Below are 14,471 nucleotides of genomic sequence, written 5' to 3'. Positions count from 1 at the left end.
ACATAATAAATATTCAGGAAATGCTAAAATCATTACATCCCCGATGGGTGGCACAAGGAGAGAGGTTCAAGAATCATTGTGGAATGGAAGCATAAATGAACAAATCTGATTTCAAGTTTTCCTATTTTCTTGGTGCTGTTAACATGTTTATTTGGGTTACTTAGATATGAATGTCTCCGCTCTATCAATTTCACGAATCATGTTTGGGGAGTTTGATGTTTTTAATATAAAGCTATTTCTCAAATGAAAATAGGAATTAAAAAAACATATTTTTCCTGATGGGTCATTCTGAAAACGATCTTTGGATCTAAAGATGTTTCATACTTTATTTATAACTCCCTAACCTCAAGCGAAATCACCAGTGAGGTCTGAACAAACTTCTGTTGACTGGTTTGGATGATGCCATTGATAAAAAACAATTTGGCTATTTGGGGTGTGCGAGCCAATTTAAGCTGTGTTTTGGCACATCGCAAATGGATTTTCCACTTCCTCCCCAGATGTACGAGTCAGCAGCAAGCAGGAATATATTTATGTTTATCCCATCCTGCTGTGTCCCTAGGCAGAGCAGTTCTGAGTTCCCATGATGTTTTACGAGGGAATTAACAGTGGCATGAAGACACAGTTTTGGAAGTTTTTCCTGACTCACCATAACGGATTTTACTTTCCTTGAAGGGTATTTATCCCACTGGATGGTAAGCAAGAGAAATAGAACCAGTTCATTAGCCTGAGATGTTATTGTCAAAATACAGGAGAGAACATGCTACCTATTTTTCTATTTTGTATAAACTGCCACAATTACATTAATGCATATTAAAAATTTCTAGAATTGAATAAGAAAATAGTCCCATCAAATTATTAATCCCAGACACTATAATAATGATAGTTATTGAATACTTACTATAAACTAGATAATGGTAATCTTTAAGGGCCTCATTTAATTTTTAAATATATGTGATAAAATCTCTATCCCAATTTTTTTTTTTTCCAAATGAGGAAAAACTATGATTTCAATTAAATAGCGTGTCCTACGCCATACCATTCAGTTGCAGAGTTAGGCTCAAACTCATACCTGCCTGACTTCTACTCCCAAACCCTCTACTCTGTGCCCTGGGTTGCTTTTTAGTGTTTCAAGTGGAATCATTGTACTTTATAAAATACGTGCTCAGAATCAGGGAGAGTCGTTAACATTAGGTGAGAATGATATGCATAGGGTAATGCAGTGGTTATGAATACAGGCTATGAAGTCAGATCCTTTGGCATCGAATCCCATCGCCGCCATTTAAAAACTGCTATTATTATTATGTACCTTATTCTGCAATGTCTCACTCGATGTAAGCTTTTAGGAACACATCTACTGTGTAAATTGATGCACTCGTGGGAACTGGCTTCTCATATATACCATCTTATTTAAAACAACACAATTTTGTAGGTATTATTATATTCATTTCACAGGTGACAAAAATGACACCAATAGAAATAACTTTCCTAAGGCCACACAGCTGGTGAGTGGTGGAGAAAGAATTAAAACTCAGGTGAGTGTAAGTCTAAAAGCCATCCTCTCTTGCTGCTCACTATCCATGCCTGCCTTTGCCTCACTTTACTGAATTTTAGTTACCCTTTACTCTCGGTTTGGGGGGATTGTTACAATTGGTTTTTAACTCCCAATATTCTGGTTCGATATGCTCTACACATTCTTATTTATTAATTGTAAAGGACAATCTCAGGACAGCCCAGAAAGGGCACGGTGGCACTTCCCATTTCATTCCCATGAAACCGTTGGGGCACAATCTCAGATCATTTTCATTCAGAATGTGGAAACATCAGCAGAAGAACATTACTCTTTATACCAGTCAAATCCAAAAATGACACATACAAAAAATAATAGAGCTGACTTTCAGCCGTGATAGCTTTGGCACACCTCATATCCCTTTGTTCAACCTCTCTTCCCTCACCGGAGGGCTGCATTCCTGGGAATTTCTGTTGTGCACTTTTCCCACTTACCCTGGTGTCATTTAAAGGTGAACATTATAATTTTACTAAGAAAACCCTTTCCTTCATTTGTGATGAATAGTGATTTTATCACTTTTGACCTTAAAATGAGTTTGCTGCCTTCAAATCTTTTCATTACTACCATTCGCAAATTCAAAGAAATGTTTTCAGGTGGACCCCAGCTAGAGGCTAACCCTAAACACTTGCTACTTGAAGTAGAGTCCGTGGTCGGGCAGATGCTCACCACCTGGGATCTTGTTAGAAATGCAGACTCTCAGGACTCTCCCTAACACCTACTGGATCAGTAAGTGATTCACAGGTGATCTATAAGCACATTCAACTTCGAGAAGCATTGATCTAAAAAACTGCAGATTCTTATACTATATAAGACACTGTCAGAAACGTGCAGAGGGGTGTTACTTATCTGGATTAGCTTTGTCATTAAAAATCAAACCCCTAAAGATCTCACAATGTCATTATTTCATGAAATGACAAACCCTCATTTGTCGTCATTTCATGAAATGACAGCCCTTGTGGTTATGACAATATTAATTTGGAAAGGATGCCTTCATTTTAGGTCTAAACAGCCAGAGATCTGATGGGTGAGGGGCCAGATCATGCTGGGCAGAACAAAGAAGGGTCATCTCTGCTGGAATTTTGTACCTTCTTCCCTGCAGATAGCATGAAGAGCACCAGAAGTCAACCTACCCGTCTAGGCCTGGGAGCCTTAGAACACAATGATTAAGTAACATTGGCAACACCAGCTCCCTTAACCGCAATCAGATTGATGCACTGTCCTAAAGATTTAGCTTAGGACCCACTTCTGCTTGGGGAGAAGAACTCCATCACATCACTGCCTTGTGTGGGGTGGTAGCAAGGAGTAATAATCCTCCCTTAGAGAAGGCTCTCAGAATCTTCCTTCAAAATTCGGGTGTTTTCTGAGCTGGGCCTGGGTATTTGACTGCTAAAATTAGATCACAGTACCTTTCCAAGAATAGCAGCCTGCAAAGAGGACCCCAGTTCTTCGTCCCTCCGTGTATCCATACTCCCTGCCATTTCGGTTTGTAGTGCCCTCTCACCCTCACTCCAGGCTCAGCCGTTCGTTTGACTTGTGTTGTTCAATAAAATGAGGCAGAAGTAACAGTGCACAACTCTGAGCCTCGGTCTTAAGAAGCCTAGTGTGCTTCCATTTTTTTCTCTTGCACCTCTTCCATCTCATAAGAACATACCTAGGTTAGCCTGCTACGAGATAACAGACATATGGAACCGAACCAGCTTACCCCAGCCAAGGTCAACCTACAAAGCCCACAGCCAGCCAATACCACATATGTAAGAAAGCCCAGCCAAGGTCAACAGAGCCACCTAATCAACATAGCTGACTTACTCACAAGATGCAAATGCTTATTGTTGTACGCCACTGTGGTTTGTGGTTATGTTCCACAGGGTTATTGTGGCAATAGACCACTGATATACAAGTAACCAACTAAATTGAGTTATTGATAAATGTTTCCCTTTTAAAATGCTTATTTCTATTATACTAATAATTTTCCCCTGAAAATATTAACTTCCTTTAAGAGTATTTAGAGGCAAGTGAAACAAAGTATTATAAGAAAAATCAACGAGAAAGCTCAAAATAGCCAAGTTTGGCAATGGACAGTCGTCTTCATTGCTGTGATTTTCATATTCCATACATGTGACACAGTCATATTGCCATAAGTGCCATGAAGCCCTTAGTAGAACATATATTTTATTTCCTCTCATGAAGTAGGCACAATTTCTAGTGAGAGGGTTGGACTGGATAATCTCTTTTATCAATGTTCTGTGCATCAGAGACAGCAGTGCTTGGAAAGAGGCAGACATGGTCTTCAAGCTCTACACTCAGGTAGCTTATGTCCAGCCTCTGAAGGAGCAGCTGCCAAAGCAAAAGGTGTATGTATGTGCCTAAGTGGACCTCACCTGCCCATAACTTAGGGACATGTTACCTTGTTGACGCATCTTCATGGTTCGTATCCTTATTGCCTCTCCTCGAACTCGCCCTTCACAGAAATAAGCACCGTTGATCTTACTAGCCTTTTCTCTCTTCCAAACAACTTTTTTAGCCCATTCTCTGGTCACATCTTGAGTAACTTCCAATGGATCCTGGTGCTGGTTCATTAAGGCTTCAAAGTCCCTTCCTATGGTGATGGGCTCATGAGGGCGCCACCCAGAGGCAATGCAGGTAAGGGATGTTTCAGCATCAGATACAAGAGGTAGGGAATTGATCAAGATCAAGTCCATGGCACCTTCCACCGTTCCTAAAAGGAAAGAGGAAGCATAATGTAAGACGAAGTTTATGAACATGACCCCATAGGCTAACCTGCTGCTTACAAAGCCTTGCCTAAAAATAGTTGTGGGAACGGTCTCCCTAAAATGCTTTCTGATCATGTGTCTATCTTCCACTGGACAAACACTTTACTAAGGCATTAAGACCCTTCATCGCCTAGACCCTGCAAACCTCCCCTGCCCACTGCACACCCTGGCTGCAATGGGCTACCCATCATTCCCCCAAACAAGCCATGCACTATATATCTCTGTCCACTATAGTGCCTGAGACATAGTTGGGTATTCAGTAAATATTTGTTGTGCTGAAATAAATTAATGATAATGGTATTATTTTCAGTATTCATTATAATTAATAGTTATTTATAGTTATATAATTGTTATTAATTGATGCTAATGTAGTACTGCCGCAATAATAAAGTATTCTAAAGAAATATATCAACTACATACTCTTATGGTTTATAGACTATCATTTTTAAAGAATTGCTCAATTCCACATTACATATCCCAAGATAAGGGAGGGATAGTAACTAAGGGAAGTCTGTGTTTCCCTCTGAGCCTAATTTGCCTCATTATTTTTTTAAAAACATTTGCTTCGTCTTTAAAATGAGGCAAATAAGACCTATCTTTTGCAATTCTTGTGAAAATAAAATAAAATAAAATATGTAAATTGCCAAGCACTGTGTCTGTTATATATCAGGTACTCAATGACCATTATTTCATTTCTCTTTGTTCCATTTCCTGAACACCTACCCCAAACTTCAACCTCCCCCCAAATGTAAAACAAAACTCTCTTGATCTTTAAAATTTATTTCATGAATTTATACCATAAATGTTGAAGCACACTTTAAAGAAAATCCTCTTTTTGTTTTCTCAGGTTTTTTTTTCTCTCTCTCCCCCTACCCCCTCTCCTTTCTCCCTCCCTCTCCTTCCTTTTGATTTCTAAAGTTCCTAACAGGAGCAAATGGAATCTGTGCCTATTCTGTCCTCTGTTTAAATGTGGAAATATCAGAGATGGAAAATGTTCTCTAGCTCCAGTGGTTGGCTCTCAAGTCGATATGAAACGATCAGGAGACCAGAAAAGTCAAACACACTGGGTGATGAGGACCTAGCTAGAGTCTCAGAGACATTTGTGTAGATGTAAAGTGATTCAAATAAGCTACATGTTATCTCATTTAATACACATTAAATTCTCCCAACAACCCTGTGAGGTATGCATCATTAACTCAGTTTTAAATATGAAGAGATGAAGGCTCAGAAGATCAAGTAGCTTGTTTAATCTTCCACAGCTATTGAAGGCAGAGCTAGGATTAAAAATGCTCACTGGTCTTTCAGTCTTTGATATACCACCCCCTTTCCTACCTCAGAGCCTTTGTACATGCTGTTCCCTTTGCCTGAAATAACTTTCTCCGCTCTTGGGATGGCCACCTTCTGCTCATTCTTTGGGTCTCAGCTTAAATTCCACTTTCTCATAAAGGGCTTCTCTGCCTGCCTTATCTGCAAAACCTACAACACTCTCATTCTCATTCTCCTCTAATTCAGCCTCCTGTTTGTTTTCTTTATAAAGATTACCTCAATTTGTGATTATTTTATTTACTCTCTGTTCCCCTAGCTGGTAAATTCCAACTGTTTTGTACAGGGACGGGAATTTAGGAGTTTATTTATATAGGAATATCCTGGCTAATCTTGACATGTAGGAGACTTAATAAGTATCTGTTGAATGCTTGGATGGCTGGATGGATGGATGGATGGGCAAATTTTATTTCAGATCTGCCTGATACAAGCCTATCCATTTACTTGCCTCCCACTTCTAGAATAATCAGGCTAAAAATGAAAATGCTTCTTTGAGTCTAAACTGACCTTCTTGTCCATATTTAACAAATTGTTTTGACAGCTACTGAGTTTATAGGAAAAAAGCAAATGCTACCGTTTTTATGAAATGCCAAAGGGATCAATAGCTGCTGAGCATTTAAGGTTGACTAATGTGCATCTACCAGACCTTTCTTGAGCACCTACTTATGTCAAGCACTGTACCTCGTAGGAACTCCTCATAAGATTCGTTTTTAATGGCAGTTGCCAGTGTATACAGTGATGTTTTGATGATGATCTTACTAGGAGTTACATCTTTACCTAATTAGGAAAAAAATTTTCAAAGTCAAGTCTTAGTGTAAGCAGGAGTTACAGTTGCATTTTATCGTCACGTTAATACATGGGATTGAAGGAGAAAATCTGCCCTAGAATGGGTTTCCAAGGCTGACTTTGAAACATCCATCTTACTTCTAGCCTCAGTGGTAGCTTTTAAGATCTCGGGACAGAGGTTAAGATAATAAAAGCATCACAAGAGAGGATGAGCTAAGAAAACCAGCAGTGGAATTACAGCCTCCAAAAATAACACATGCGCACACCTCCCCTTCCACACGCACACTCAGCCCTGCCTCTGAGCGAACCCCGCCTCACCTCCTGCACTCACTCATTCCAGGCATGTTCCAGAGAGGGTCATCAAGAGGAAGGAAACACTGTAATTCTTTCAGCTACGGTTCAATCCAGCCCCATTGCTAGGGCCAGTTGAGTGATTTGCCAACACCGTGGGATCTGCTCTGAACTCACAGCACCGGCACTGGCTGGGGTTTATTTAATGTCTTTAGGAAATAATAGAAAAAGCAGTTGATTTGAAAAGATGACCACACTTCATCTGTAAATTGTTTCTAGGTATGGATCTGGTTTCTTTTTCCTCTCGTTCCTTTCAGTGATTTCCCTTTACTTTCACAGTGATGGGAAGGGAAGTCGTGTACTCCGGGAGTCCTGACTCAACTGCACTTTGTCACCCCTACTCAGCAGGCCAGTTACAGGAAGCCCTCGTCCACCAGCGAGCGCTCTGTCCTTTGTAAGACCACTTACAATATCAGAAGGATCTTATCTGCACGCTTTAGATACGAGAAGAAATACCTACCAGCTTCCTGGGACAGTTCTTAAAAGTTATGTGCTTAGTTTTCTTAAAATAAGAATCTATATTTGTATTTGCTTATATATGACTAAAGAATTTCTGGAAGGTTACACATGAAACTAAGAACAAGGGTGACCCATTAGGGGACAACTAGATAGGACACATGATGGGAGGAAGACTTTCCACTGTATACTTATGTGTGCTGGCTTTTGAACAATTTGAATGGTACCTACACATAAAAATTAAATGTTAAAGAAAAAAAAAGATTACTTCCCATTTCTTAAAAAGGGGCAGTTGGAAAGAAATCAAGAGCCATGAACATATATACGTCTCTTTATGTCTCATCATTTATCCCTATACCCACTCCAGCTCTCCTTGGATTGCACCCAAATGGTACATTTTCTCTTTCTCTCTTCTTTGGACTAATAATAGGGAATGTGATGTCATCCTACAGTGCTGAAAAAAAAAATCAGTTAAAACAAAATTTCAGAAAAGGGAGGAGGGTGGTCAAACCTAGCCTTTCCAAGAGAGTTGAGCAGAGAGGCCCCATGACAACGGGTACAGCTGTGGCCTGCAGCTTCTTGAAAGGGTTCTACTGCTGACACCATGACAGGTGCGGCAGCAACTGCATGGCTGGTGCCACCAAGAAATCTGCTATTAGAGACATTTTCCTGAGACTAATTACCATAAGACAGATCCCATCTGGGCTCGTACCAACATCAGTCCCCATGTCTACCACCTTTTGCTACATTAGACCACTATCCTCTCCAAGTCATGTGGGGGTTGTGATGAGTTGTTTCATCACAACCACAGCCTAAAGGGCTCTGATCAAATTCATTAATTAGTTCCATTTATACTTCTAACATCAAGGCTAAAGGTTTGCCATAAGTAAGATGCATATTGAATATCATACATTTTATGTTTTGGAGATTAATACTATTTTTCCTTAGCAAAGATCTCTTAAACACTTTTCAGCATTTGCATAAAAGCGTGTCCTTGTTTGTAAGGAAATAGCTTGCACTGTGGCCCGGCACCTGCCAAGTTAACAAATAATCGATCATCACAATGGAAGCATAACAATTTTCTAAAATGTTTTGCTCATTGTATTTTTTGTGTGCTATACGGAACAACATCTAATCATTCACAGTAACATTTTCTCGCTAAATCTCATTGTGGTTAACTCAAAATGTTGTTTAACTATTGTTTCTGAATTTAGATTTTGTTGCATTTAATATTGCTGTGAACAATGAGCCATTAACTAAGACATGGAAATATTTTTCTTTAAAAGTAGTCATAGAAGCTATTGTGGTCCTAAAATACCACCAATATAATAAAACTAAGTTAAATTCAAATTTAGAGATAGAGCTGTGTTTTTCAAATTGTGTTTAAAGGAATCATTATTTCTCACTTTTTGAAAAGGTGCTCCAGAAATTTCTGAGAGTGGGAGAGATGAAATCGACAGAATGGTTTCCAGACACCCACACACACACTCTCTCTCACCGAGCTACTCAACTTTCATCTTTATTTTTTACATTTAGGCTCCATATAAGATTTCATTTGGGGAAAAAATGATTTTTCTTAATTAAAAATACATAATACTTCGAAAGTCATCAATTTTAACTCCTTTTTTTTTTACAGGTGAAAATGAAAGTTTAAACACGAATATCAAACAAAATACATTCCACTACAGCACAACATGCTTGCTCCAATTAGCCTCTTTTTTCCATACTCAAGTTCAGCACAGAAGCAGATAGTCAAGTTCTGACTAACCTAGCCCCCTGGTCTTCAAAGTGTTGTCAAGCTAAGAGGAAAAAGCAGGTTAAATTATTATATAGTGAGTCTATCCCTTTGTGCTTTTATTACCTCAGAATTGTAGTGTTGGTGGAATTCTTCTACTATGTGTTTGTAATAATGTATCATGTCTTCAGAACAACTATCTGTATGGTTTCTTGGAAGTTTGGTATTAGCTACGCTTAAAATTTTTCGAAGGTATTCATGGTTGTCTCAGCTTTGTAACAGAAGTAGATATCTTAACGTTTTAAATGTTTGAAATGGCAAGTAGCACTTCCTTGGCCAAAGGCATTTCACAAATCAGGGAATTGGCAATGAACTGAAAAGTTCTTAGCCAAAAGCATTTCTGGATTCAAGGCCTTGGCAATGAGCCGAAGAAGCAAAAACAACTCCCAAACTATACAGGATATTTCGTGAAATTGTTTGGATTTTAATTTAGTTTTTTTTTTTAATGTTATCCAGAAAAGGAAAATTCTCTTCAGTTCAAAAAACACTCATTAAGTCATTTATATGTCCCTTCATTCATTTGCTGGACACATTTACTGAGTACCTCCCTTGTGCTGGGTACTGCATTTGGCCCTGGAGACACAACAATGAATGAAACAGATAGGATCTCAGCATCATATAACCTACAGGCAAATGAGAGAGACACATAAGAAAACTAATCACATCCATAAATATAGCATCAGTATCACTGTAGGTACTAAGACAGAGAATTACAAGATGTTACGGGAAAGCATAATGGTGAACTTAATCAGACTTGACTGGGGTGGGATAGGGTTTGCAGATATTTAGCTTAAGGGAAAATTGGAGTTAGCCAGGCAAAACAAGAAAGATATAAGATGTTTAGAAAAATCTTCCCCAAAAGGGTAACTACTGAGCAGTGTTTTAAAAAATGAATGAGTGTTTAATAGGACTCACTTTTGGAGTCTTCTTTCTGAAATCTATCCTAAAGTTGGCATGAATTTCTTTTTGTTGGGTCCTAAGAACTACTGGCACCATTTCTCTGTGCCAATCCCATGGTACAGTATTTTTAGTATCTTTTCTGCCTTCTTGTCTCCCCTGAAGAAATCCAGTTCCCAGGCATGTTTCCAACACTTTTATCTTGTTGTTGTTGTTGTTCTCCATGATCCTTTTATGTATGTAGTAAGTCTGAGCAGTAAGTTCACCCTCAAGGTTCCTTCCAAGAAGATATTGGGCAATGAAGGGGAAGGCACCAAATGTACAAGACTGTAAATAACTAAAGGAAGTTGCTGACTTTTTTATTGTATAGCTGAGAGTTTAGAGTTAGACAAGGGCATCCTGGATGTGACAGGGCTGTGTCTCTCTAACAACAACCTCCTGTTCTCGCCCAGGAGTTGTGCCAAGCCAGTTTTCCCAAAGGTCATGCCCACTTCCCATCCCTGCTTCCCAGCCAAATAGGGCTCTTGTCTGTCTGCTGAAGGGAACAGCACTCTCTCCCCACCTTCAAATGCCAGAAGTTTTCCAGCTAGGACAAATAACACATGTGTTAGCGAGAATCAGGATCAGTTAGCTGGCAGGAAACTTTTTATTTCCAGGGAATAGGCAGAGTGTCCACATAATGAGACTTTATTGCTTTATTGAACATCTATTTACATACAGACTCCATTCTGGGGAGTGGGGGACTTTGTTCCATGAAAACAAAGGTGGTTTAAATTGGAAGAGAGTTTAGAGATTGCTTGGTGCAAGCCTCATACTTTATAAAGGGTAGCAGGGTAAAGGGCCATATCCTTAGAGTGAGAGAATTTGGAATGTGTACAAATCTGGCAGGGTAGCACCTGGAGAATCCTGGAGCTTGGAAGAAACTGGTGTAAGGGAGGAGAGACTTTGAGGAGAGGTGGCCAAAAAGCTGGAAAGGGCATAGAACAGAAAACTAGGGAATATCCAGAGATGGGTTTCCCCCAACAGATCCCTTCCAAGCTTGATAATGCTGCCTCAGAATCTTTCCTATCCACTTTGCCCCAAGAGAGGCATGCTCTTTAATTGGACCATGTTCATCCAACATCAGGAAATATAACTGGTATGGGAGAAACCTATCTTTGGAACCAGGCTACCTTCTCTTTCTGGGCTCTCCTCCTGATTTAATAACCTGCCAAGTTCCTCTCTATCCTTGTGCTGCCCAAAGAGGTGCATATCCATACCCACAGCCAAACATCTCTATCCTCCAAGACAGCACGGAGCAAAATGCTTAACTCTTCAGTGCCCTGTTCTCCCTCCACGTCCCGATAGAGAAGGCAGTTCGATTGACTTGCTTGCACAAGATGAGAATCACCAAGAATCACTCAAAGTGACAACCCACTGAGAACTGTTGAAGGAGCAAACCAAGGAATGAGTCTATAATGGAAGAAATTCAGGATTATGATAGTTGCTAAGAGGAGATTGACAAAAGAAGGCTACATCTTGTAGGGAAGGAAGGGGACATTTTAAATTATACACTACCTAATAAGCACTATGGTAAGTGCTTTACAAACAAAGTCCACTTGAATTCTCACAATATTGAAGGAAGGTATTTATACTCCATTTTTATAGGTTAAAAAAAAAAAAAAACCCTGAAATTCAGGGATATGCCCAAGGTCACACAAGTAGAAAGATGGAATTTGAACTCATGTCTCACCAATAGTAAGTTCCATTACTAATCCTAGGCTGCAGTCTAAACACCATGAGAAAAACCTATTTTGCCCACCATTGTATCTCTAACAATTGTGATAATGCCTGGAACACAATAGGTATTCAAAAAAAACTGATAAATGAATAAATGGTTAAATGAGTTACTGAGATTGGCCTTCAGTGAATGAAGTCATTCAACAAACATTTACTTAATAAGTACTATGGGCTGGACTCTGTGCTGCATCCTGTGCATGAAGAGAAGAATAAAATTTGGTTTCTGCCTTCAAGAAGCTAACAGTCTGGTCATCCAAAGACATGAATATACTCAAAGCCATAAAGGAAAACACTGACAGATCTGACTCCAGAAAAAGCCAAGACTTCTACATAGCAAAAGATTATTACATAAATAAAGTTAAATGACCAAATGGGAAAAATACTATTACATGTAAAACTTAAAGAGTTAATATATATCATACATAAAGACATTCTTTCTTTCAATAAACCAATGGCAATTCACAGAGGAAGAAACACAAATAGGCAACTGCAATAGATTGAAAATAATGTAGCCATAATATTTTGCATTTCTTTACATTAAGAAATGGAATCTATTTCTCCACCCCTTCAATCTAGGCTTGTCCATTCGAACTTCTTTTGATCGATGGAACATTAGCAAATATGACACAAGGAGAGGCTTGAAAAGTGCTTGCCCACTGGGCTTACACTCTCTTGCTGCTCTGTGGAACCCCGAAACCATCATGAGTAGAAGCCCAGAGTAACCTACTGGAGGATGAGAGACCACATGGAATAGACCTGAGCCACTCCAGCTGAAGTCCAATAGACCAACTTCCAAATGTGCAAGTGAACCATCCTAGACCCCCAAGCCTGACAGTTCTGCCTCATAATCTTTCCCATCCACTTATCCCAAAGAGAGGGACCACCCAGCCCCAGCCAAGCCATCAGCTGATCACAGAGATCATTCAATCCAGCCGAGATCAAAAAGCTCTCCAGCTGACCTACAGAATCATAAGTCATAATAAATGTTTGCTGTTTTACCATTATGTTTTAGGATGCCTTATTTATTCAGCAAAAGCTAACATATACACCAATAAACATGAAAAGATGTTTAACCTGACTACAAATCCCAAAATGCAAACTAAAAGGACATCACATCTCATTATTTGCCCATCAAATTGACCAAGAATAGAGAGAGGGTCATACTATCTAGTGCTGGCTGATAACATTTACATTGTTGGTAAGGAATGTAATTGGTAAAACATTTTTATATGACATGCTTGCAATATGTACAGTAATTGTAAAGTTACTAAAAAAGCTAATCCTAATTCATTACTCGTTATAGGTAAGGCACTACTGTTAGCATGTTACACACAATAACTCACTTAATCCTCATAGCAATCTTATAGAATAAGTACTGTGACTATCCCCATTTTACAGAAAAGAAGACTAAGGCCCAGAGAGGTCAAGTACTTGGTGATTGTCATACAGCTAATTTGTAGTAGAGCTGACATTAAAATTTAGGCAGACTAACGTCAACCCATTAACAATTAAATTATATTCATTATACCAAGTCACATCAAAAATGTATCGTTCAACAACTCAATGAAGAAAAGTGCTTTTCAACAAATAATATTGGCACAACTGGACATCTTTATGCAAAAAAAAATGAGACCTAACCTAAAACCTCATCCCTTGTATAAAAATTAACTAAAAATAGATTGTGTAAAACATAAAAATACAGAGATAGAGGAGAAAATCTTCATGACGTTAGAGTTAGGCAGCAAGCTGTTAGCCATCACACCGAAAGTGTGATCCATTAAAAAAAAGAAATTGATACATTGAATTTTATCAAACTTTAAAACTGTAGCCTACAGAAGACATTGTTAAGAAAATAAAAAGACAAATTATTTGCAAATCACATATCTGACAAATGACTTGTATCCAGAATATATTTAAAATGTTCATATCTCAACAATTAAAAAAAAAACCCAATTTTTTAAAAATGAGAAAAATATTTAGGACACTTCATCAAAAGATGAATTGCAAATAAGCACACAAAAAGATGTTTAATATCATTAACCATTAGGGAAATGCTAATTGAAACCACAATGAGATATCACTACACACCTATTAAAACAACTCAAAAAAAAAAAAAAAAGGAAAAGAAAAAAAGAAAACCTGAGAATCCATCGGTGATGGTAATATAAAATGGATGGTATAGCCATTGTGGAAAATGGTTTAACAATTTTTTATAAAGTTAAACATACATTTACATATCACCCAGCAATCCCACTTGTAGGTATTTACCCTACAGAAATGAAAATTTATGTTCATGCCATGAATGTTCATAGCAGCTCTATGTATTCATAATCACCAAAATCTGGAAGCACCCAAATATCCTTCAGTGGATGAATGCATAAATAAGCTGTGGTACATCCATGCTACTCAGCGATAAATAGGAACAAATTATTAATATATGTAACATGGCATTATGCTGAGTAAAAGAAGTCCATATCAGAAGGCCACCTACTGTCTGACTGCATTTATGACATTCTGGGAAAGGTGAGCCTAAAGGGATGAACAGATGAGTGGTTGCCAGGGATTAGAGCTGGGAGAAATTTGACTACAAAGATTTTTGGGGTGATGGAACTATTCTATACCCCAATTGTGGTGGTGGTTGCATCAGTATATGCATTAAACGCATAGAGCTATACACATTCACAAAAAAGTCAATTATACTGTATATTAATTTTTAGTTTCCTAGGGATGCCAGTCTGTAACACAC

General features: G+C 38.5%; 1 protein-coding gene across 1 annotated transcript in view; it reads right to left on the bottom strand.

The window, feature by feature from the left end:
• Nucleotides 1–4,284, bottom strand: part of TEK (TEK tyrosine kinase, endothelial) — a 63,880-nt gene extending 59,596 nt beyond the window's left edge. The window contains exon 1 of the mRNA XM_012646480.1: nucleotides 3,972–4,284. Within this exon, the coding sequence (XP_012501934.1) occupies nucleotides 3,972–4,266 (295 nt within the window). The 5' untranslated portion in view covers nucleotides 4,267–4,284. The remainder of the gene's footprint in view (nucleotides 1–3,971) is intronic.
• Between the last annotated feature and the right edge of the window lie 10,187 nt (nucleotides 4,285–14,471).

This window comes from Propithecus coquereli, unplaced genomic scaffold, assembly GCF_000956105.1.
Source record: "Propithecus coquereli isolate 6110/MARCELLA unplaced genomic scaffold, Pcoq_1.0 Scaffold106, whole genome shotgun sequence".
Taxonomy (NCBI): Eukaryota; Metazoa; Chordata; class Mammalia; order Primates; family Indriidae; genus Propithecus; species Propithecus coquereli.
The sequence above is the reverse complement of the archived record's forward strand: the minus strand, read 5'-3'. Positions and strand labels throughout refer to the sequence as shown.